Below are 27,108 nucleotides of genomic sequence, written 5' to 3'. Positions count from 1 at the left end.
CAAGTATGGGGTTTGTTGACACAGAGTGTCTAACGTTATATCTCACGGAACAATTTGGAGACCACTGGTTAAACTAAAGAATGTGAAAGCACTCGTCCAATAGCCTGATACTACTTGGAGACTTAGGTTTGGATGAGAACATTTAGCAATAGATGTGAGAGCGTTCGCTCTCCACTCAGCAGACACAAGTTTGGAGGACAAAATTTAACATACGGGGACCCGTCACAATAGACCTACATAGGTCGCAGTTGACGTCGAGAACCTATTAAAAAATAGGATTGGGAGTCCTTACCACATATCCAAAATTTGAAAGGAATATACAATGGGGAACATAAACACAGGATTAGAGACAAAGAAACCAATATTTACTAAAGTCATTTAATATATTCTTAATTAAATTGTATAAAAATGTTTTTATTACTGAACAGAATATTTTACACAATAGCATATTGATCATACAGTAGCTCTCGAACCTTAAAATATTCTTCTGTCAGGCAGCCTTCGAGTGAAACATTCCCATTGTCATGCTGAAAAATTGTTGAAAAAGTAGATATTATAGGTAACTAGATATTTATGTATTCTCTAATGGTTCGAAAATTTTTTTAAAAGTATAAAGCAAACATAAACGGAGAAATAGTTTACTAAAAAAAATGTGCAAAAGACATTAAAAAAATAAGAGAATAATATGTACATAAATATAAATGTAATATTACTATTACTATTTCATTTGTATTTTTACTATAAAAAAATGTACTTATTGAGGTGTTACTTAATTACAAATTTATTTTATAATATCTATTTATGTTTAAATTTGCTTACGAGTTAGTATTATGAAATTTTTTTGAACACATGAATTTAAAAATAGTTTGTATGAATGCCTTACTCTTCTGATGGCGAGAGTTCCGTTACAGCACCAAAGAACTCCTCCCGTGAACTCGGAGCTAATATTACTCTTGGCCAAGATTTGCTTGAAATTGGATAATTTCAGATCATTGATATAGGATGCTTGGTGAGGCTGGTGTTCGGATAATGGAAGAGGTTCCAGTGTTAATATTTGCTCTTCTGCAGGTTTTACTAAAATAAACAAAATTATATGTATGTTACATTGGAAGCAGAATTTTACAATCAATTATTGAAAGTATTATTTATTTCAAATTTAAATAGACATTACAGCACAACTGTCAACTTTAATATTCATTAAGTATTTTTAAAAAACATGCATAAAAGTGCATAATAGACAATTTAAAGGCACAGACATATTAACAGGTAGTTCATAAAAACAATACAATAAAAAACAAAGACAAAAAAATCACCAATACACATTACGATATAAAGTTAGAGAGGAACAGTCTAAAACTGATAAGTCTAGCTTCAACAATCTTGGTAGGCTGTTCAACAGACCAATAATCCTCCCCACAGGCATCATTGCTGGTAAATTAGTCCTACATTCAGGAAGAACAAACTGTCTGTGTTGCTTAGCTCTTAAGTAGTTGCTCGGTGTATATAATTATATAAATTCATGTACTCCAAAATGCGCAACGTAACCTCCTCTATGGATACAAATCCTAGCAACTCACTGGGGCCCAAACCAGCAAGCTTTTGAGTATTGAGAATAAGGTGTCTTACAGAAATTTGACTTTGTAAGGGATGTGGAAATAAGAGAACGATGTAGCAAACTAGTGACAACAGTCATCAAATGCAAGCGATGTTGTTGTCTGGGGCACGATTCTTGACCACGCTTGCCTACTTTACATGGCACCAGGTTCTTATGGTCCTAGACATCCATGGCTGACAGCAGTTATTTAAACTACAGGACGCGGACCTGACTCGAGAAGCACATAGGAATTGGCTACTAACTGGAAAAACCTTGTGGATACCACATGCTCCACCTAGGGAGCAAACATGGATACGGAAAGAATATTTTCAACAGTTAAATCATGTTTAAAATATTTAAATTGTGAATCTATCTGTTTTGTTAAAAAAACATGTTTTTTTATTAAAAGATCACAGCAAACAAAGTAGGGTTTATAACCTAATTTCATGTGTTATTTGTAAAAAAACAGTACCCCTATATTACAAATAAAAATTATAAATTATAAAAAAAGTTTGCTGGCAGCTGTGCTGGAAAAGTAACATAAAAATTAAATATCTCCAAATCGTCAACAATGAAGTTAGAGTTCTTTACCTACGTATTGCATTATTGATATTCGAGCGTTTACAGGGCTTATGACCTGTCATTGGCTGGGTTAAGTGGCCACTTTACGTATTTACATAGATGGCGCCCCAACACGCTTGTGAATGGTTTCTCATTTAATAACATATATACAAAAATCAAAAAAAATGTTACCTGTGCCGATATTCGCTAATAAGCGGAATGGGGAACGTTGTAAATATTGCATTATTCTTTAAATATGTACGCATCGCTTATATTTATTATAAATCATAATACCTTTATCAGGATCATCTTCTGATTCATTAGGAACAGGTTCTGACTCTCGGATACCAATAACTCCACTGAGCCAAGCTATCTCTGTTCCACCACTACCTCTCTGCCACACCAACCCTGATACAAGCGCATCAGTTAATCGGACCTGAAAAAAAAGTAATTTAAAGCAACCATTCATCCTCTTCTAGTTTCGATCCTCAGAATTAGTTTGCAGTAATCACCAGAATTTCAGTTTACATAACAACAATAAAAATATATTAAAGTCATACTTTTTTGTATTAATTCCGTTTTAAAAAATGACATACTTCACAAATTCAAGGTTCAATTTGAAATATGTATGTATATTCAAATTATGTAGATTATTGACCCCATGTGCACGTGGGGTACCTTTTCAACTTATCAAAAACAACTTTGTAACCCGTGCCTTTTTAAAAGTAACAGCACACATGGCATAAAGGGTTTTAATTAGTTTTACTAGTTTACGGGCGCCCCTTTTTCTCTTCTAATAATTTTGAGATTGTCAGTCTTTGCAGACCATCAAATGAGTTATTGTAAATTGATTTTGATTATGATTATTATTAATTGATTATGTATCATTGCTGATGCACATTGCCAAGGAAGTGCCTGGTTCTCTTGTAGAATATAGCAAATGTTGTGAATACGGTCCATAGTACATGTGCGCAATGTGCCAAAATACATTAAATTTAAACCAGTTTAGCTTCAATGCATTGTGGTGTTTTCATGGACTAAGAAAAGCTTAATTAAGTTTAAATATCAAATTTTTTTGAAATGCGAAATATTATTTTTAATTTTTCAACAGTTTGTAAGCAGTATTATTTTTATAAAGTTTCTTACAGTGGAATCAAATATAGTAATCTTGTATGGAGTAAAAAGAGAGTCTGTGGTACCTGATAAATATGTGATTCAGTGGTTGCATCTACAATGTCCCCTTTATTTGGAGTGAATACTTTATTGCAGCCTTCATTGATACAATGTGCTCTGAAATAGATTTACATGAACAAATATGAAATTCATAACTGATTTACAATGGATTTTAAAGAAATTAAAAATAATCTATAAATCATTACTCTCCTCAAATCACTTGCGAATCGTGAGGCTTATTATCTGAGCCACCAGAAACTGCAACATTATCTAGTTTCATATTTAAACATTTTCAATTGTTAACATACGTTGTGTCCGTTTTTTTCCCTAATTTAAAAACAAGCAACAAAAATAAAACAAAATATTAAAGTTTAAATTATTTATTGACAATTCTTGATGGAATTCCATTGTAATGATGTAAAAACTTATATTTACATGTAAGTTATTAATTTAAAAAATACTTGGTACACTTCCACCCTCTAAAGGGCATCTTCAGACTGGTGAATATTATACAGTGTAAGGATAATTTATATAAAACTAAATATTATCTTAAGTGTAGGTACATTTAAAAATAAGTTGAAAAAGATACCATACGCAATATTTCAATGGAAATGAGTGAGACAAATTATTGAAACATGTGTTGGCGGTGTACTTAAAGAGAAGATTCTATTATATGAAAAATAATAGGGGGAAAAAGAAAGGGGCTAAAAAGGCCCCCTTAGTTGGACCCTGCACATTGTAGAATAGTTAATAGAATCTTCTCTTAAAGTATACCGCCAACACATGTTTCAATAATTTGTCTCACTCTGTTCCATTGGAATATTGCATATTGTATATTTTTCAACTTATTTTTAAATGTACCTACACTTAAGATAATATTTAGTTTTATATAAATTATCCTTACACTGTATAATATTCACCAGTCTGAAGATGCCCATTAGAGGGTGAAAGCGCTAATTGGTCAAAATAAATAAGTGGAAGTGTACCAAGTATTTTTTAAATTAATAACTTATATGTAAATATAAGTTATTACATCATTAAAATGTTAAAGGTTATATGTAATTTAAAAGATAAATTTCTGATCTACAAGATTTTGTTTGCTTTAACATTACATATATAATTATTATATACTTTATTGTTCTTTAACTTAAGTAACTTTATTTAGTCATGAACAAGTAGAAGAATTTGTGTATCTGGGTAGCATTTTTTTTTCATTTTTCATTTCATTTTTTTTTTGCACCACAACAGGCCAGGGGGCCCAATTACAGTGGTGAATTACATTACAGAACAACCAGGCATGAGAAAAATCACCGGGAATCGAACCCGGAACCTTCCGTGCGTGAGTCAAGCGTCTTGACCACTACACCACGGAGGCCGACATAGCATGTTTTCAAGAGATGGAAGAGTAGAAAAATATGTTGAAAGGAGAGTCAATGCGGGCAACAAAATGAACAGCGTACTAAGCACAGTAATTGCTAATAAAAATATGTCAGTCGAAGCTAAACTGGCGGTGCACAACGGAGTTTAAGTCCCGACACTTATGTATGGAAGTGAAACATGGAACTGGTAGAGGATGGATGAAAGCCGGGTGAACGCGGTTGAAATGCGATCTCTTAGACGGATGTGTGGGAAATCAATGTATGACAGAGTTACGAATGAATCAGGCGAGAGTGTAAATCTGAGTCAAGTATAATTGATAAGATTAAGAAAGGGTCTCTGAGATGGTTTGGTCATGTAGAAGGAATGGAAGACGAAAGAATGGTAAAGCAAGTATATGAAAATGAAGGGTAACGTGAGACGAGGACGACCAAGGAAGACGTGGCATGATCAGATAAACCAAAATCTTAAGTCTGGTCATGTCAAAAGCAGACAGAACTGAAGGGCATGTATGACAAGATGTATTGTGGAAGAAGCTAGGAATATATGCCAGGATAAACGTGTGTGGCCGTCCATTCTCTCTGCCTACCCATATGGAGAAATGGCGTGATGGTACTAGTAGTAGTAGTTATTATATTTTATTACAAGCCTTCAAAACAGAATGTCAAGTAGACGAAAGTGAGCATTTTCGACACATTCTGTCGCGTTCAATTAGGGAATAAAGATGAAAATTAATGACGATAATACATTGATGACCAATTTGTCAACATTTTTTTGGTTGTCTTTTTGTTTTCTTCATTTGAAAAAAAAAGGACAGAACTTATATTAACACCTAATAAAATCAGCTCAAAAATAACACAAGGTTGGCTTTCTAGCCGTTTTTAAAATGGAATCAATTTTGGGAAAACACATTATTAAAAAAATGTTTTAGTACAATAAAAATGTAATAAAACTTTTTATATTACACATTTAAAAAATAATAATAATTTAAATGAAAAGTTAATTTATTCAATTATAATAGCATAATTCCTTTAGCACTTTTGGATGGTTTTCATAAAAGCAGGAAAAAGTATGTTTGAATGAAAGCACCTAATTATTTGCAAACTATTTTATTACTGATTGCTAAAAATTGAAGAATATGGTGTACCTAAACAAACTGTTCCAATACTCAAATAAATATACATTTTTCAGTTACCTCAGGGTGTTGACTGCTTTGGCGTCCCCTCGTAAACAAATGACATTTCTGGCTTTGAGCTGTGACACTATCTTCAGGAGAGACTCGCCATCGGATCTTCCTTCGAAGTCAATGTACTGAATGGAAGCTTTTACCACAATTTGTTTCCGGGATTCCACGCACTTGGTTGGAATTTCAAACTTCTCTTCTGCAATTATAAAAATATTTTTGGAATATTACGAGGACTTGGTAAAAAAATGAAACAAGCGTTTGATGCTAAACTAGATACATATGTTTAAAATGACAAGAAAAACTGAATATAAAAACTGTAATTAATCAGCAAGAAAAAATATTAATTACATATATGTACATACTTTCGTAGTAAAAGAAAATTATTATTTCATTTCATTTCAAAAAGATAAAAATAATGAAGAACTTCAGCCCTACGGGAAACAGGACACAAAAAAATGTTTTCTTGCACACAGTATAGTTAGAGCTTAAAATTGTACAGCTAAGTTTCTCGAAAATGTACAAAAAAAATATTTTAATAAAAACACACTACTTTGAACGAGGTCACTGGTTCGTATGAACCAACCAATGAAATGAGAGCTATGAAGGATATTCGGTTTGCTTACTGTAAACGAACCAATCGGTAGAACTGACAAAGAACCTCCGAAGTCACACGCGGAGTTATTTCAGAAATACAAAACATTAAAAAATCATAGCGCTGATAATACGACATGTAAAATATTTTTTTTTTTTGGAACAGACTATCAACAAATATATTTTTTTTAAAAACAGAACTTTTTCATTGTCTCCTGTAATAATTACAATAATAAGGTGATAAATATCATGTTTTATATTGAAATATTAAGATAATCGTAATCCATAAAAATACAAATTTATTTCCTATTCTGACTCATTTGAAATTTTTCATTTGAAAAATTGGATATAAAAAATGTTTTCTTACATGAGGTAAAAATAAGAGCATTTAATTTTACGGCAAAGTATCTCAAAAATGTATGAAAAAATTAATAAAAACAAACTACGTTACAAGTTACCCCGAATAAATTAATGACAGAGTGCTGTGATAAATTCCCGGTTTCCGAGAAGCCAACTTTTCCAGTCAGTAGAACTCATTGAAGAAAATTTGTGATATTGAACCCTAGACCTCTTGCATGATAGGCAAACGCGCTGACCATTACAACAAGAGGCGGAGTTATATTAATACATGGATTAATTGTTTCTTGCGATTCACATGCTGCAGAGAGTTATAAAGGATTACCGGTCCAGTAATGTTTTGCTTTGTATGTGCCTATGAAAGTATTACTGGTAAAATGTTGTTACAAAATACATTACCAATTTCTTCAACTTTTTTAACAGGAGGAGGGGCAGGTTTTTCTACTTCGTCAACATCCATTACTTCAGCCAGTCTATAATCTTCTAACTAAAACATATCAAAGATAAACAGGTTTTTATAAAATGATACATTGATTTAGAACTAAGAAATAATATAATACAATTTTCCAAATTACAAATTTGGAAATCTACCTATGCTGGAGTTTAGTTAGCCTAAATTGACAATCGATCACTTTAGTAATAATTCTTGATCATACATTTCAAAACGCACTGCTTCGCCAGTTAGCTTTAGTCAGACAAACCATAGATAATAATATTTTAACACCATTTTATTTAAATATAAGTTGAAAAAATATGTGTGTAGCAAATAAGTTAGTTGGCCTCGTAGTGTAGTGGTCAACGCATTTGCCTACCATGCTAGAGGTCTCGGGTTTGATTCCCGACATGGTTGACATGAAATATTTATTTAAAAAGGTGTTTTCACACTAGAATATTTCGTAGTCCCTGGACTGGTACCTGCAGCATAGGACTGATCATCTTACCTTTATGTAACAAAAATGATCAAGATACACTGCAATCGATGTACCAATGCAGGGCCCTATGCACCATTAGGTGCGGAAAGAGAAGGATGATGATGAAATAAGTAGTTCTTGAAAAGAGTATTATTTTTAATCTAACTAAACTCTGTTCTGTATCATTTGCTTACCCTAATAATTTCTCCATACTCGTCGCTCTTTGTTTTTTCCTCATAGAATGGAAACATTGCATGCTGCTTTTTATTTGACTTGAAGAATCCAGTGTGCTTTTGAACATCGTTTCTTACAATGATGTCATGTTTTCCAGTAATTACAGACATTTCAATATCATCATCAGACTCGGAATCAGAACTCAGACCAATTTCGACCTCTCTATAAACAAAAAAAAATATCCCAATATTAAGGTAAATATAAAATTTATAATTAATTTTTAATAAATTTATGAAGAACATAAAAGATCAATATAGTGCAATCTTTTTTTTAAATTAATCATCTTTTAATAAAATAAATACCAAAAAAAAATTGTTTTTAACCGCATATTTTTATTTTTTCTACCGGCGGTTTCAAAGCTTCACAAGCTTAACTACTTAATACTACCAAGTAAACCTTGATAAAAAAAAGCTTGTGTACCTTTGGAACCGGTTGGTAGACAAAATAAAAGTACATAAGTGGTAAAAATACAAAGTTGTTTTATAAATATTTTATTATAACCACAAAGTTAGTGCTTCAAATATAAATTTTATTTAAAAATAATTATCTAATTTACTTATTTTAAAATCTTGAAATAGCATACACATAAACATATTTTTATGTGTGCTCTAATAATGTTATGTAGGGTACATTTAATTTATAAATTGTTTCACACTTAATATATTTTATGTCTCAACATATACATATTACGTCTCAACGTTAACCCTTAATAGCATCATATTGTGACAAACCATTTCAGTTCTTACAAAATCTAAAATAAACACCCAAGTCCATTTTAAATCAATGGTACACCACTCAATGCAATGTACATTTTCTCATAAACAGATTATTACATGATGATGCTTACAGGTTGCTAGAAAGTTCATTTGAGATTCACTCGTTGTAAAACTACCTACTAGGATGCATATTTGAAATATTGAAAATACCAAAAAAAATATTTATTAATTTTAATAAGTACATATTTTGCATATTGTTAAAAGAAGTAAAACAATTGTTTTAAAATATTTTATACTTCTATAACACTTGAGAATACTTTGAGGCATTTTAACACAATTCAACTAAATGTCACACTCCAATTTCCTAGCGTTTTTTAATTTAATTTTGAAAATTATGAAAAACTAAAAAATGTGTATATCGTTGTTTGCAAAAAGCCATCAAAATACCCAGAATTTTTGTATTTTAAAGAAGTTGAGTTATAAATGGTTAAGCATAAATTTGATATATTTTTTTATCGCCCAAAATTAAATTTTATTTTGTGACTCCGCTTTCTTTCCAAACGGGAGTCCGATCATTACTTTTTCTTTGATGTTATGATTATATTCAAGTTGACTTTCATTAATTGTAATGACTTCTGTCACCTCAGCACTAGACTTTGTCAGTTTCTCACAGAAGAATTTCTTTTAATTCTCTGCACTTACTCTCTGCTCAGCAATTTAAACAATAAAGATACACATAAAACAATAATTGTTTACATTAAACCTAAGTCCCCGGTGATTGTTGATCTCAAAACAAATTCCCACTATATTCTCGTATGAAATAATATGGACATAAATATTAGTATAAAGGAAGATACTTACTTTTTAATCACTTCATTCGTTTGTTGGGTTCTTTTGAATTCATCCAACTCAGGACCTTCCAGTTTCACTCTTTTCTTAACAAGAATATCTAATGTTCGATCACCTCCATTGTCTATTAAATCTCTCGCCAAAGTTCCGGGAGATGTTCTGGAATAAACATACAGAATTAACTGTCACAGTAGTGAGTACGTGATTTTATTTATTATTTTTTTACTATTGGATCATAATATGGAATAAATGAACCTAAACAAATAAAAACTTATACCGTTTTCATTAAAAGGGACTCTGAGTACTAAGCTAATAAAATCTATAATCCACTTCCACTGTCCATTAAAACAATAAGAGATTTTTTTTAAAGGCTATAAAAATTGATAGTGAAAGCAAGAAAAAGTTAAATGGATTCAGAATGTAGTTTATTCATTCAATTTTTTAAAAAAACTTTGTAGCTTAAATAATATATAGATAATTAAAACAGAGGGTAATAATGTTTTGATATTTTGTAAAAGTTTTTAATGTATATTTTCATTTGTAAAAAAAATATCAAAAGTAGATTATAACTTGTCCTCAGCACTGGCTAACAATTATTTTAAAGGTGTTATATAAAAATTTAAATGAATGAAGTAAATAAACAAAATATTTAACAAAACTACACACCTATGGTTGAATAATAAATTACAAAATCTTAACATTATATTTACATAATGCAATAAAATAACTATTAATACCAGTTAAAAATACATTGTAGCTAGGCAAATTATGGTTCTCCCCAGACCTGTAGTCAAGCGTTTTTAAAAATAAGCTCGATTAGATTCTACTTTTTTAATATACACAGACATTGCATTATGGGGGCTTATTCACAAACAATATTATAAGATGCTTCGAATTAAGGACAAATATACCACTTTAAGGTTCCTTTTTTTTTTTTAAGATAGATATTTACAATACCCGAAGCAGGTAAATTACTGATTCTATTTTAAAGAGATTATAAGAAAACATTTAAGTCACTTACATTCCAACCAATTTATTAAAGATATACCATAATTTGAGCGATAATAATGGCACAAGACTGAAATTATAATTTTTGATTGAAGTATTCTAAAGTGTTTCTGAATTAATTTTTTTGCAAAATTAACGGCATAATTTTCAAAAATATTTATGTGGCTTTATGAGCAAAAATTTTGTCTGCCTCGTGATTTAATGGTTAGCGCATTTGTCTACCATGTAAGAGGTCTCGGGTTCAATTCCCGACATGGTTGACATTAAAAAAAAAAAAATATTTAGAAGGATATTTTTACACTAGAGTATTTAATACCTTCATGTAACAAATGTGATCAAGATACACTGCGGTTGGTGTGCTAATGCAGTATCTTATGAATGATTTTGCAAAAAACCTACTTGATTGTAAGTACAATGCTGTTCTGTGGCTGTGATGCCCAGGCTAGAAAGAGGTCTCTTGCGAATCCTGACTCCAGGTCAGGGCAGCTGGCCAACACTACCTTGGGACCAGATATTTTGTGGACTTCGCTGGCCGAGTAGCAGAGCTGGAGGTGACGAAGCTGGAATGGATTGCTGCGCGCACCTTCGAAACTTCGCATGAGCTTATCGCTCATCCATTCAATCTAAAAATATAAACAAAATAATTTATTATAGAAATTTACTTCATGATGTACTAATATAGTACTAATGTCCATTTTGAAGGACAGCTTTCATAAAATGTTGTATCAAGGTTATAAAAATGTGACGTTTGTTAAATATCATGATAAATAATTTTTAATTAAAAAAATATTATATATATTTCAGAATTAAAGCATTCATTAAAAAAATATTAACTATGGTAAAAGACGTCTCCCGAAAATATACAGAATAAATTATACATTAAGTCACATAAAAGGGAATTTAAGGAATTAATTTATTTTAAAGTAAAAAAAAAGTTTTTCAACACATTGCATGAAAAAAACAAACTGTCTTTTCACATAAAAAAACAAAATAATTTTAAAATTACACAAATAACGGAATTATTGGTTTTGCTGCATTATAGGATCAATTTTCTACAATGGTTTATAATATGCATGCGAGTTTGGTGAAACGACATTCCGATTTTCATACCCAGTTAATGATCATGTCCATTGATTTTAAAGAAATGTAAGTCTTATAATGAAAGAACCAATGTATTAAGATACTGAAAATACAAATAATTGCTATAAATTATTATAAATCACTTAGAGAAAGTAGATTCTTTAGGCTTGTTTTGAACATTTGATGTTTGGATTTGAATCCGTCTGCCTCTGAGGTACAGATATATTGTCTATATAAGTTCAATACTGCGGATAAACCATTTGTTAAAATGTTCAAGAGAGACAAAAAACCTTGCGATTTCATATAATTTAATAGTAAATTTTTTAATAAAATACAAATCTATATGCAATATTATGTATCTTTTTTGGGTGATACCGTGTATGTTGGATTTGATCCGACGTTTCGGCTACCATTGCAGGAGCCATCTTCAGGGAAAACTGTGTGTTTTATAAAGAAATGTATGTGTTTATGTACTAGTAATTTGTACCGTGTCACAGTCAGCAGTAGGCACATTTCTAGTTTTGTAAGAAAGAATAATTATGTTTATGTACTAGTAATTTGTACTGTGTCGCAGCCGGCAGTAGGCACATATCTATTCGTTTTTGTCATATGTAGTGCTGGGAACCATGTTGAATTTAATTTAAGCCCGTCGTCATTGTTTATATTATCTGGATGTCTGTGTATTTCTGTGCCGGCTGCGACACAGTACAAATTACTAGTACATAAACATAATTATTCTTTCCTACAAAACTAGAAATGTGCCTACTGCTGACTGTGACACGGTACAAATTACTAGTACATAAACACATACATTTCTTTATAAAACACACAGTTTTCCCTGAAGATGGCTCCTGCAATGGTAGCCGAAACGTCGGATCAAATCCAACATACACGGTATCACCCAAAAAAGATACATAATATTTATAACAGTGACCGTGAAAACCTTCGCACCTATAAATCTATATGCAGTTTATTTTGTACTGTTGATTTACATTAGAAAATCTACTTTAACTATTGTATGCGTCTGTGCAAAGTTAATTGCGGCAGTATGGCTTAATCACTGTATTGTCTTTACCCAAATCGAGTACGTTTCATTAGCTGTGGGTGATTTAGGAAAATACGCGGTATTGCTATGCTTCTTTTACTAAATAGATAGGGAGGATTCATTCACGGTACCGAATTTAATTGATTGTAAGCAATCTATCAGTCAATATAGAAATTCAAATATACCAATCAATGTGGCTTACCCATTAAGTGAAAATGCCAAAAAAATAACAACGCGACGGAAACGGAAAAAGCGACCAGGAATAGACAATAAAACCACAAAACATGGAAAAAAGTCATCGTTTCTCTCAATATGGAATCCAGACATCTATAGAAACATAATAAGAGTTTTAATGGTAGGTAAAACTCCACTATTGGTAGAATTCCATGTGAAATTTGGTAATGTATCCGAAATAAAACAAGTTTATTGGATTATAATTTATATTACATATTTTATATTATAAAATCTGAATGTAATTTTACCATAGTTGACATTGAACATAAATCTTAGTTATGTAATGAAACCTGTATTAAATACCAATGTAGAGTACAACAATATTTTACAAAATAAACCTGTTTAAATGAAATCAATATTTACATAATTATTATATTAATTTTAAAGTCATACCCATTACAAATATGTTTAAATAATGGAAGGTTTTCCCCAATATAATCAAAATATTCCTCTAAAATATGCTCAGTATACCCTAATTGATTTTTTATTACTCTGTTTATTTTGGCTTGTATAGAAATCCACAAACATAAATCAGCAATTATTTTTAGTATGTAAGGAAACTTTGTAAATATTTAAGTTAGTTTGTTTGAAAATGTACTAACAAGACGAAACGCGTCACAATATACAGTTTGTATATTTTAAAATATAAAGTAGAATTATAATCCAATAAGCTTGTTTTATTTCGAATACATTACCAAATTTAATATACTATTTCATAATCCGTTTTTTATAATTTATAAATAATCATATAATGTAGGGCTGTTATAGCAAAATAATAATTCATTATTTAAAAAAAATAAGAGACGTTGTTGCCGACGTAAAAATACACGCACCAACTTGGCGGCCCTTCCTGGGGCTTTAATGTAGCATAGGAGGCTTCAGTATGTGTAAGCGATCTACCACCTCCTCAATAAAGACTAGTATTTGTCACTTTCGGGGGTGGTGATCGCCATACTGAAGCCCACATATAGATTAGAATTCATGAAAATATTTGTATGCCCATAATGTGTTTTTATGTTGTTCTGTATACGTGTTGATCGCCGCGCGGTCGGCGGGGAACTGCGGCCGGTAGCGGGAGGGTGGGGACCTTATACGTGGCGCGAGAGAGACCGATAGAGCCGGCAAATGTGCTCGCTATCTCTCTCGCCGCGTGATTGGTCAACCTAGCACCGCCCGCTATTGGCCTAGCCCACCGCCGCACGGCAAAATGTTGTATATATAGCCCCGCCGGGGAAAAATAAAGTCAGTCATCTCACCACACTACTAAGGCTTTCTACTCTCCACTTCACCTCCCTACCTCGCTTCAAACCGGACCTCATCGCCACCTGGATTCGAACACCGCTACCCCCCTGGACTTGGAACTCGGATACTCTTTGGATTGGATTTTGGACCCCGGATAATTTGGACCCTTGGATACTTCCCCGGAACACACCCCGCCGTTCCCACCGACGGAGAGATACCGGCCTTACAACCCGGTTGCCTGACTCAGGATTGCGGCCGCCAGCGCTACTCGCTAGCGACCCCGCAAGGGATCTCTAGGCGACGATACCTCCCCCGGAGCTTATCGTTCGTCGGCCGAGGCCCGCCTACGCCCGGCCACTCTGCGTTTGACACCAGCACCTATAGAAATACAGTTCTTGTGACGGGCGCGATTGCTACGGACGAAGCAGTGATCCGCCGCGTCTGTTACAAGTTGGTCCTTCGAGAAGAACCGGATATTCATCGCAGAGCGCCTAGAGATGACTTCGAGAACCCCTTCACTCCGCTCGGGTCGAGGAGGCACGGAACCAAGAGAAGACCCTGCTACAGATCAGGACTCAGCCGAGTCGGACACATCCGAAGATACAGTCCAGCGGCTGAGGACGCAGGTTCGAACGCTCCGTGCTTCACTACACGATCAAGACCGACGCGTGCCCTTGGAAACGAATCCCGAGCCCGCGCCGCGTGCTACGGAGATGGACGGCATCATGACGGTGCTGTCAAAAATGGCGATTCTACTAGAGGCTTCGCAAGGAAGAAGCCCGACTTCAGCCCCAGAGGACGTTAGCAGAGTCGGCGCCATGATAGCGCGCCAATCTACTGCCAAGGACCTACCCGCCTTCGCCGGAGAGCCGCAGGAATGGGCTACTTTCAAATCGCAGTACACTCAGTCGACGGAGATGTGCTGCCTTTCGGATCCAGAAAACCTCCTGCGTCTACAGCGTGCGTTGAAAGGACGGGCAAGAGAATCTGTGTCGTCATTACTAGTGGATCCAAGCCAAGTGAGGGTGATAATGAAGACGTTGGAGCTACACTACGGCCAGCCGGACATTGTAGCGTCTTCCTTGTTGGAAAAAGTGAGAAGGCTCCGCTGCATACAGAACGACGGATCTACGCAAGCATTAGTAGATCTGTCTAGCGCAGTTCGGAACGCGATAGCGACCTTAGAAGGCTTCGGTGGCGATTACATGTCTACGCCACAACTACTAAGCGAACTAGTGAGCAAGTTACCGCTGTGCATGAAGTCTCTCTGGTGGTACAGCAGAAGAGGAAACCGGGTGAGGCCCTCCGCGAAGGATTTCGCGCTCTTTTTGGAAGATTTAACGGAATCTTCAATGATAGGCGGCGGAATAGAGCCGCAAGTGTACAGCGGAAAACAACGCGAGAAGCCACAGAAGCGAGAACAAGTGCATACAGTGATTTCAACAGAGGGAAACGGGAAAAGTGTAGCGTCATGTGTTTTGTGCGGACGAGGACATTTACTACAAACGTGCCAGGAATACATAGAATGTAGTATTTCGGGAAGATGGGACATAGTGAAGCGAAAGAATTTGTGTTTTTCGTGTTTATCGAACACTCATCGGGCAATAAAGTGTAGAAATGTAAAAAAGTGCGGCCTCGATGGATGTCGCCGAACACATCACAAGACATTACACGACAGAAATAGTGCCGATATCAGTGAAGCTCGGTCTAGCGCCGATATACGAGCGCCAGATAATAATGCCCGCCGCGACACGCCTGCAGCGGCGGGCGCCGGGGGAAACAGACCGACCGCGAACGAAACCCGCGCCGCGAGTTCAAATGAAAGAAACTACGATTACGGCCACAGTTCGCGGACGAATAATATAGTGACGAGCACCTACGCTCGGGAGGAACCGGTCCTCCTAAAAGTGATTCCCGTCATGTTAAGTGGTCCGCGAGGACGAGTGAACGCATACGCGTTACTAGATGAGGGATCAACCGTGACATTGATTGACGCGAAAATAGCAAACGACATCGGCGCGCCGGGAGAGACTCGAGGATTAAAAATCCACGGTGCCGGCGGAATGTGCGTGACAGATAGTGCATCAAGAAAAGTCACAATTAAAGTGCGCGGAGTTACGGAAGATTTATTCACTCTCCGCGCAAACACAATACAGAAGCTGAGTCTGCCGCTACAGCCCGTGATTGAAGGGGAAGGCAGGATGCGACAAGTGTGCCCGCAGTTACTCATCGGCCAAGATAACGCCTCTCTCATAGTGACGAGAGAGGCACGGAGATGCGGGGAATACATCGCCTCAGTGACAGCCTTAGGAAAGGTGATACACGGTGGGCGGACACGCCAGACTAACGCCAGCATACTAATGGCGCTTAGTACAGAACAGAGACTAGAAAATCTAGTTAAACAGAATTACGCCGTCGACGCGTTAGGTATAAGTTCGACAGCCAAGATATCGCGTCAGGAGGCGAGAGCCACAGAAACCATGAGAGCCACGACACGTTTCCTACCGCAAGGACGGTACGAGACAGGGCTACTGTGGAAAGACAATCGAATATGTTTACCGGATAATCGCCGTACAGCGCTGAATCGATTTTTAAGCATAGAGAAAAAGTTCAGTAAAAACAGTGAATTCGCCGCGGCTTACAAGTTAAAGATTAAAGAATATCTAGACAAGGGGTATGCCCGGGAACTGACGCTGGCTGAAAGACAAGACACTGCGAGTGGGCTTTGGTTTTTGCCGCATTTCGCAGTAACGAACGTAAATAAACCAGATAAAATACGGATAGTATTTGACGCCGCCAGCCGCTGCAACGGGAAGTCATTGAACGACATGTTGGCCAACGGCCCGGACCTTCTCTCATCGCTTATGGGAAATATAATGCGATTTCGCGAGGGAAAGATCGCGCTGGCAGCAGATATAAGGGAGATGTTTCTCCAAATTAAAATAAGAAAAGAAGACCAGAGGGCGCAGCTGTTCCTCTGGCGCGATAGTCCCGAAGAAGAAATTCGGGAAATGATTATGACGTCGATGACGTTCGGCGCGGCGTGTTCACCGAGCAGCGCACAGTACGTGAGAAATCAAGTCGCAGAAGATCACGGGCAAGAGATGGCCGCCGCCAGGGATGCTGTGCGAAATAAATTCTACATGGACGACTATATGGATGCCGTAGACAGTGCAGCAGAGGCGATACAACTGCGCCACGATGTCAGCAAACTACTACGGCGGGGCGGATTCATCCTCGCGAATTGGGCGAGTAATGATCCCTCCGTAATGGAAGCGATTCCTTCAAATCTGAGAGGGAAAAGCGCACGCGAAATAATTAGCGGAACCTCCGTAACAGAGAGGGTCCTCGGCATCAAATGGGACCCGGTGACAGACGAGTTTCAATTTAAATTTAAAGTGTCACGGGAGGTTCCAACAGAGAGGCCTACAAAACGGCAGATGCTAAGTGAAGTTATGAGCATTTTCGATCCACTCGGTTTCGTAGGGTGTTTGACAATACGCCCGCGAATACTGCTACAAGATGTGTGGCGCTCCCACATAGAGTGGGACGAACAAGTGAATGAAGAACACGCAGAGAAATGGCGCACTTGGGTGGACATATTACGCAATACCGAGTGCGCTATACCGCGGCGCGTATCGAGCGCCAAGGGCCAGCCAGTAGAGCTGCACGTATTTTCCGATGCCTCGGAGCAAGCGAGCTGCGCCGTAGCCTACATCGTGGAGGAGAACGCCGCCGGAAGGAATGCGACGTTCATGGCTAGCAAGTGCCGAGTTAGCCCGCTACGAGCGCTATCAATTCCACGCCTGGAATTACAAGCCGCGCTCATGGCCGCGCGACTGGCGGCCACAATTAAGAAAGAATGCGGAAGTAATATACGCGAAACCTACTACTGGACAGATTCTACTACGGTGCTGTGCTGGGTCCAGAGTGATTCGCGTATCTTCACGCCATTTGTAGCCCACCGCCTAGGGGAAATAGATGAGCTAACGAACGCTCAAGAGTGGCGGTGGGTACCAGGAAAGAAGAACCCCGCTGATCTCGGGACGCGGGACGGCGAGATACCAGACATCTCCCCGGCCGGCATGTGGTTCAGTGGGCCGAGTTTCATAAAGAAAAATAAAAGTGAATGGCCGCCGCTCAAGATAATAACGGCGACCCCGGATACGAGCAGTGAAATAAAGTGTGCGAACAGTGCCATCGTGATGACAGCCCTCCCGGACGAAAGAAGATTTTCCTCCTGGCGGAGACTGATCAGGACTACAGCGTGGGTGTTGCGCTTCATAAACCGCTGCAGGAAAAAGAATACAGGAAGCGCGACACTCATCGCCCCGGAACTCAAGGCATCAGAGAAGGCGTGGATACTCATAAGCCAGACAGACAGTTACCACGCCGAGATAGCCGCAATTAGACGGGGGGAGTGCCTCCCGCGGAACAGCCGCCTGCTGGGCCTCACTCCCTACCTCGATAAAGATAGCGTCCTCAGAATGGGGACGCGAATTATGGAAGCCCCCGCGGTGAGCGAGCAACTAAAGGCGCCCGTCATACTGGACGGAGCGCACGCCTATACGCGTCTATTGATAAGGCATTATCACGAGTCGCGGCAACACGCAAGTACAGAGCGGACACTCAGCGAACTCAGACAACAGTTCTTTATAACACGATTACGGACAAATATAAGGAAAATTATATACGAGTGCCGCTACTGTCGAATACAGAAGGCCCGCCCGCAGCCTCCGCTCATGGGACAGCTGCCTGCCGGCCGACTCGATCATCACGTAAGGCCTTTTACCCACTGTGGGGTGGACATGTTCGGGCCCGTATACGTAACTATCGGAAGACGCCGGGAGAAACGATACGGGGCCCTGTTTACGTGCATGGTTACGAGGGCCGTGCATATTGAAATTACACCGTCGTTGAGTACTGACTCGACGGTGCAGGCCCTCAGAAGGATAGCGGCCCGCAGAGGACATCCGACAACGCTCTACTCGGACAACGGGACGAACTTCAGAGGCGCAGACAAAGAGATGGCGGCCGCCATGAAGGAACTAGCCCACGATCCCGAACTACAGAACGAGGCGACAAGGAGAGGGATCAAATGGGTGTTCAACCCGCCATCGGCGCCACACATGGGGGGAGCCTGGGAACGGCTCGTCCGGTCGATAAAGGGGGCGCTTATGGTGATTCTAAAGGAACAAGCCCCCCGAGAGGAAACGCTAATGACAGCGATAGCGGAGGCCGAGTACACAGTAAACACTCGGCCCCTAACCCACGTCTCGCTTGATAGCCGAGACGACGCTCCGCTGACTCCGATGCACTTTCTCATCGGGTCGAGCGGGGCCCAGCCGCATCTGGCCGATTACAGAGACGCGCCGCCCGAACTGTGCCTCAGAAAACAATGGCGGGTGGCGCAGAAACTAGCCGACGCATTTTGGAAAAGATGGATGAGGGAATATCTCCCGACGTTGGCACAGCGACGGAAGTGGCAACAGGCCGCCACACCGATCATGGTCGATGACCTGGTCATAATAACGGACGCCGCCCTCCCGCGGAATGAATGGCCGCGGGGACGCGTCATAGCAGTCACACCAGGGAAGGATGGACAAGTCAGGAGCGCCCGGGTCCAGACAGCCACCGGAACCTACACACGACCCGCCGTCAAGCTCGCCGTATTGCAAATCAAGGACGACGTCGGCGCAGAGATGCCTCCTCGGCAGGGGGGAGTGTTGCCGACGTAAAAATACACGCACCAACTTGGCGGCCCTTCCTGGGGCTTTAATGTAGCATAGGAGGCTTCAGTATGTGTAAGCGATCTACCACCTCCTCAATAAAGACTAGTATTTGTCACTTTCGGGGGTGGTGATCGCCATACTGAAGCCCACATATAGATTAGAATTCATGAAAATATTTGTATGCCCATAATGTGTTTTTATGTTGTTCTGTATACGTGTTGATCGCCGCGCGGTCGGCGGGGAACTGCGGCCGGTAGCGGGAGGGTGGGGACCTTATACGTGGCGCGAGAGAGACCGATAGAGCCGGCAAATGTGCTCGCTATCTCTCTCGCCGCGTGATTGGTCAACCTAGCACCGCCCGCTATTGGCCTAGCCCACCGCCGCACGGCAAAATGTTGTATATATAGCCCCGCCGGGGAAAAATAAAGTCAGTCATCTCACCACACTACTAAGGCTTTCTACTCTCCACTTCACCTCCCTACCTCGCTTCAAACCGGACCTCATCGCCACCTGGATTCGAACACCGCTACCCCCCTGGACTTGGAACTCGGATACTCTTTGGATTGGATTTTGGACCCCGGATAATTTGGACCCTTGGATACTTCCCCGGAACACACCCCGCCGTTCCCACCGACGGAGAGATACCGGCCTTACAACCCGGTTGCCTGACTCAGGATTGCGGCCGCCAGCGCTACTCGCTAGCGACCCCGCAAGGGATCTCTAGGCGACGATACCTCCCCCGGAGCTTATCGTTCGTCGGCCGAGGCCCGCCTACGCCCGGCCACTCTGCGTTTGACACCAGCACCTATAGAAATACAGTTCTTGTGACGGGCGCGATTGCTACGGACGAAGCAGTGATCCGCCGCGTCTGTTACAGACGTATATCAAGTATTGTATTCTTCGTAGACTCATGTAGCCACACGAGGGTTAAGACAATTTATGTTGTATTCTGTACAAATTAAAAGTATAATATATGTATAATGTGTAAGGAATTAAGTGCATTATTGTAAAAAATATTTTCTTACCTGAGATTTAGCAAACTCTACAACATTATATCCGACATTACTAACGAGTACAAGGGAATATGCTATCAACCCTGACTCCTTGTTTCTCCATAGCTGATCTAACATATGAGCTAGCTCCAGAACTCTTCCTGCTGTGTCCACGGCTACCAGAACTGATCCACCTTCTCTCATAGTTGTTAAGACGGTGGCTAAAAATACAAAATAATTCGATTAGAGGCAGGCAACTATCAGCTGATAAGCCCCTGTCTTGTCTATCTGGGACCTTGAGGTGATTTTCACAAAAATGGCGCTATATAAATTATCCAAACATATATAAATATATAAGCTTATTTTACTTCCAGTATATATTGTAAGCATACAAGGAAAACAGGCCAAGTCAGAATTTTTGCTTGTTCGCAAATCGAGATTGAAGTTTTTACAGTAACAAACTAATAGTTTTGCTATTTACTACACTTTTGATTTTAAGTTTATTTTGCTTTACATAAACAAAGGATTAGCAATGTATTGTATTAGTATGGAAGTGTTTTGATTTTGTAAATATTTCCTAAAGTAGATGTTGATAGGCTAACTAGATTATTGATTATACATTTTGTATAAAAACTTTGAGATGTAAGTAGACTTGGTCATTTATTCAGAGATAACATCCAGCACTAAAACTTGGTGAAAAAATATCAAAATTGCAAAAAATGTACTTGGCCAGTTTTCCTTGGATGCTCACGATATATCCAATTTATTTTGGAATGTATTAACAGATGGGGCCATAATTGAGACAGACCATTCCACGCAACTATAGATCTGCCATTGATTGAAAATGTTATTTATTATAGAAATAAAAGATGAGTGATACTTGAATCCACAAATTTGGAAAAACCAGTGACCGGTTTCATTGCTTTCCTGACATCTTCGAGACTGGTATCTTTATTATAAAATAAAAGGGATGAAACCGGTCACTGGGTTTTCTAAATTTGTGGATTTAAGTATCACTCATCTTTTATTTCTATAATAAATTACAATGAACTTCCATTAAAATTTTCACATACAAACTTGTTATATAAAATATGTACTTCATTAAATCCATCAATATATTATTCGTCTTTTGCAACATCATGGAAACAAGAAAATGTATAATATAGAAAACAAAATGAAAAAAATAAAAACATGTTGGTATTGATTGGCCCAATGAGTATAAATTAACTTTTACAAATTACACAATTTTATTATTTTACAATCCATTTTTCGTGGTAAAATAAACTCATTTTCGTGATAAGTTTTGCTGACGAACTACAAAATCAGGTGATATACGATGCCATCACATGTTAATATAAGAAATGATGGCAGTAAGGTTGAAGCAAGGTGTTTGTTTAATTTGAATGAAATACTTATGTAGTGCATTTTTCAACAATTAAAAATTCTAGTAATCTGATAAAAATAAATCATATGATTTCGCCATTTTAAAACCCAGTTCTTTTAAAATTGTAACATTAAAAATATTAAATAAATAATTCTACATAAAAACAATTACTTTCTGAGGTATTTCTGATAAAAAAATATACTTTTATATAACTATCTAAAATATAATTACTTTTCGATTGGCAGATTATGCCCCTTGATATTTAAACTAAACTTAGGTACATTGGTAGAAAAATTATTACAGTATGCTTAATACAGCCTTAATATTATTTTATGGAATATAAGGTTAACATAACTATACTAAAAAGCTTACTCATCAATTTTTCATCCCTCATCCTCCTTCTGGCCTGTTGGTAATTAGCATTTAGAGCATCAGTAATAAGAACAGTTGGCCGTTGTAGCTTTTCCAAGTCACAGCCATTAAGATGTCGTTCTTTCTTGTGATTGAAATCAGTCGCGTAAACAATGTCTTCTTCTCCTTCCTTTACTATTTTCCAAATGGTTCCTCCTATCATGTGACCAGCAGGTAATGGTGTGATTGTTAAACCTAATCCCTTTCCTAAAATAAAAAAGCACTTAAAACACGGAATGCCAATTTAATTACATAGATAAACACAAATCATGTCAACAAACAAAAAATTGTGATGGTTTATGTATAAGTTACATTATTGAACATGAACATTGTAGAGTAGGGTTAATATTAAAAATAATAATTATTTAACAATGTTTTGAGTATGTCCAAATGCTTACAGACTGGCTGGATCCCTAGGAAGTTATTTATATTTAAATTTGTTGCAACAGAGGGAAAATATTATTATACAATAATGTTTTCCCTCTCTGTTGCAACAAATTTAAATAATAATTATTATTTATCCTTTATCAACATCATAATAATTTTGTTGTGATGTAAAATTAAACAAATATAAAAAAAATTAGAAAAAATCCATTGCCAATGCAATACAAAATACACGGAATTTGTGATTATTGAAAAAATCTTTAAATAAAGTTACACTTCTTTCTATGTTAGTACTGCCCTCTTCAAAGCAATCACCGTCAGATATGATACCCTTATACCAGCATTTTTGCAATCCTTGAAACTTTTCTGATATGCACTTTTTTTATAGTCTTCAGTTCAGTTAATGATTATCTTTATCTCATCTATGGTCGCGAAATGTCCTCCTTTCATAGTCCTGTTTATCTTTAGGAATAGGAAAAAGTTGCAGGAGCCAAACTAGCCACTCGAGAGATGCCGAAAACATCAGTGATAACCGATACGCACATCGGTATGAGACACCAATTTTCTCTGCTACCTTTCTAATAGTGATTCAGCGATTGGCAAGCACAATTTGTTTGATTTTGTGGATGACATCATCTGTAGTCAATTTTTGTGCCCGCCCACGCTTCTAGTAACCTTCAAAGTCTTCACAACCCTCTTTAAAATGTTTAAACCAATTGTAAACGGCTGTTTCGTCATGGCAGACCATCTATAAGCGGTCTCTGACATTCCTACCACGGAAATACAATTCATTTTGTTATGAAAACAAAACTAAATACTACAAATTTTTGACCTGTAATTTTTGCTCTCAAAAATTGTGAAAATTCACCCATCCAAAATGGCCGTAAATCAATGGATTAGTAATAAATATGTGTACCAATCTAGGGGGAAAAAATAGGCTCTTACAATAATTGAATTGGGTTGTGGTCCCGTGGCTAGTGTCTCGGACTCACGGATCAAAGGTCCGTGGTTCGAATCCCACTCTACCCCAACTTGATTCCGGTTTTCTAATGGTGAGTTATTTACAACTCGTTGAAAATGGCTTTCAAAATTAAATATTTGGGTAAATTTTAAGAACGCAAATATTTCTTTTTTTTATTTAAAATAAAAAATATATATTTTTAAAAATTTAGCCACATACCTTTTAACGAGATGCTTTGATTGTATTTCAACTGTTCAATTTTATCAAACGCTGAGTCGACATCATCCAGAGAAAAGAGATCGAAATTCTCCATGTTATGGCGGGACTGGTACAGGTCGTACATGAACATCTGTCCCATTTTGTACACGGGAAGAGTGGCATATATGGGACAACTCAGGCCCAGTTTACCGACAATGTAGGGAAGGGCTCCCAGGTGCAGAGGGTCCGGATATGATAACAGAATGGCGTCAATACTATTCACATACCTAAAAGACAAAGAAACTTAGAGACACTCGACAGATAATTGATTTATGAAGGGAATATCATACTTAGAAGGGGTGGGTTCACACTGATCCATTTTTTTAATGTTGATAAGAGGTTAAAAATATATAGAACTCTGCCATTTTAGAGAGTAAAAATTTTTATGCTCCGGATAGATATCTCCAACAGTATCAGCACAGATCGTTTTACAAAATCAACCCTCCTCTGGTCATGCCAATAGAAAGAGCAGTCAGGCAGATGAATATGATCACTTTAGAGATTGACATCTTTAACATAAGTGAAACAATGTTTAAAAAGAAAATATATAATAATACAATCCAGCGTATATCGATCATCTGTTACATGAGGGTGAGGTGATCAGTTTAACGCTTTAAGTGCCAGTCCAGGTTGAGTAAAATATTATTTGTCAACCTTCCCAGGAAACAAATCTGGGACCTTGAGCATGGTAGGCAAACACACCAACTATGACACTATGAGGCAGATTTGTCTTCCTCCGATTTCCGAAGAGAATGAATGCGTGTGAAACTCATACTTTTGATTTTTCCATTTTAAGGCTGGTAAAAAGGTTTGAAAGAAATTATCATTTTAGAAATTGTCAATTGGCAAAACTTGTGTATTTCATTGCAATAAGTACAATAATTTTCGAAGTCTATTAAGAAACCCTCAGAGTAAAAATGCGCTACTGCTATAGAGCCACCCATACAAACAAAAATTATTCTCAGAAATCAATCAGTCACATCCAACGCGTATTTAGTCGTTCTTCGACCGCCAGCCAGGTGTGATGTTTAGAATTGAAACCAAAATACCTGCTTATGTCATGAGAGCTTGTAAAATCTTTTCAGATAAACATTGTAAAAAGGATTGTGTAACTTTTCATTGGAAAATATTTTTTGTGAGTGATTAACAAAGCTTAAAAGAATTATGTAATATTCAAATATAAATATTAATTTTTGTAAATGTCAAACTACGCCTACACCTAGCAGCCCAATGCGAAGCTCTTCTAGTTACAGGGGTGCACTGATAGAAATACGTTTTTAAAATATAATAAACGTGAGTTAATATAACTTCTGCATTCCCTAAAATCCAGCAAAAATAAATAAATGGGTTGAAATTATAAGGAATTTAAGGAAAGAATCTGATTGGGATCAACCAATGTTGGTTATTAACAGTAAAATAGAATCCTTTTTATGTACTTAAAATGAAAATCCTTCAGTTTTTGGTAACATATGCATCATCGTTGAATGCAGCCCTGGTGTAAATAAACAAACTCAGTAACCATGTGCATTTATGAATTAATATATCAATTGTATACAGAAATAACATATAAACATAAATATGTAGTGATTAGATTAGATTAGATTTAGATTTATTTATTTATGACAAAATACAAGGTTTTTAAACTTTACATATTACATTACATTTCATATTTTATTTGTACGAAATATTCCCAATCAGCAAAAGTGCTGGTGTGAGGGGATATTACATAGGATATAATAACACAATAGTTTAAATAAAAAGTTGATAAAATAACCTCACATATCACTTGTCACACAGGCTGTAGGAACTGATTTATTAAGGTGTTTTTTTAAAACTGTCTTAACATTTTGAAATTTCTATCTGTATTTTAAGTCTTCTTTGTGTATTCTCACGTGTAAAAAAATATAAAAAAGTAAATCGTTAAGTGTCCTCGGCACGGGTAACCCATAAATCAGCGACAAAACCATCCGTTACATGTCTGTTGTTGAACTAAAAATTTGCGACGATTTGATTCTACGCAATAGAGCAAAATGGCATCTCTATAGCTGTAAGGCATGCGTTATTACTCTGAGGTTTAACCCTTGTGTTGCTATGATGCCACATAAGTATATTTATAATACATTAATATATTTTTCTTAATTTTATTGATAGTCGATATAGAATAATTGGATAGTCAACTTAGAAGTCATATACAGCTATAACAGGCCCAAATTACATGATTATTTTTATAAATTTTGGAAAATAGATCTTTAAACAGACATATAAATGTTTATTTTTTGTCTTCAAATAAAGAGCAGCCTTATTGGAACTGATAAATCTCATAAAAGGGTATAATTCAGTTTCCGTTATGTACATTATGCAAATTGAAAACAGGAGAAAGAAAAATAGTTCAGTTATAGTACTTACCGTTTCAGTTCTTTTATGATTTCCATGTTAAATTTTTCATCCCAACCGCAATCTAGCAAAAATCTGAATTCGTCTACCTGAAGAATATAACAAGGCGGAGATTCATCCATAGCCCCAGATAATGCATGTAATTTGATTATAGACGTCATTTTGAATCTGTTTACTGTTAAAAGACGTATTATAAAGAATCTTGATTAAATGGATACACAACCTACAAAAGTTTAACCATGAAGCGAGTGACATTCACATCAAGGTATTGAAATTAAACAAAGCACAATGTGCAGAAATTATTTATCAACTAGACCACCACAGTGAAATACACGCTACATACTAATAAGTACTTAGATTTATTAAATGATTATTTTAATAATCTACGAACGAATTACCGCCACCGGCACAGTTTGACACAAAAGTTATTTGAC

The 27,108-nt window shown here is 37.1% G+C and overlaps 1 protein-coding gene across 1 annotated transcript; it reads right to left on the bottom strand.

Annotated features, from left to right (window-relative positions):
- Window positions 1-364: 364 nt before the first annotated feature.
- On the bottom strand, window positions 365-27,108 carry Cpsf100 (cleavage and polyadenylation specificity factor subunit 2). The gene is made up of 13 exons (XM_088237029.1): window positions 26,687-27,108; window positions 24,242-24,507; window positions 22,639-22,884; window positions 20,916-21,103; window positions 10,957-11,180; window positions 9,562-9,708; window positions 7,945-8,146; window positions 7,239-7,326; window positions 5,901-6,087; window positions 3,355-3,445; window positions 2,450-2,591; window positions 884-1,074; window positions 365-527 (listed from the first exon to the last, which is right to left on the bottom strand). The coding sequence occupies exons 1-13, from the start codon at window positions 26,833-26,835 to the stop codon at window positions 435-437; spliced, it is 2,214 nt and encodes a 737-aa protein (XP_088093155.1). The 5' UTR covers window positions 26,836-27,108; the 3' UTR covers window positions 365-434.

Source organism: Micrasema longulum, unplaced genomic scaffold, assembly GCF_059751315.1.
Source record: "Micrasema longulum isolate JH-2025_06_02 unplaced genomic scaffold, ASM5975131v1 h1tg001638l, whole genome shotgun sequence".
NCBI lineage: Eukaryota > Metazoa > Arthropoda > Insecta > Trichoptera > Brachycentridae > Micrasema > Micrasema longulum.
This window is presented reverse-complemented; position numbering and strand designations above follow the sequence as displayed.

What these genes read in the sequence shown, in the direction of transcription:
- Cpsf100 (XM_088237029.1), bottom strand. Translation starts at nt 26,835, where the DNA reads ATGACGTCTATAATCAAATTACATGCATTATCTGGGGCTATGGATGAA. An exon ending in AGTATGGAGAAATTATTAGG is followed by an intron (nt 7,327 to 7,944) that starts GTAAGCAAATGA and finishes GATATGTTTTAG; the next exon opens with TTAGAAGATTATAGACTGGC. An exon ending in AGAAGATGATCCTGATAAAG is followed by an intron (nt 1,075 to 2,449) that starts GTATTATGATTT and finishes TGTTTATTTTAG; the next exon opens with TAAAACCTGCAGAAGAGCAA.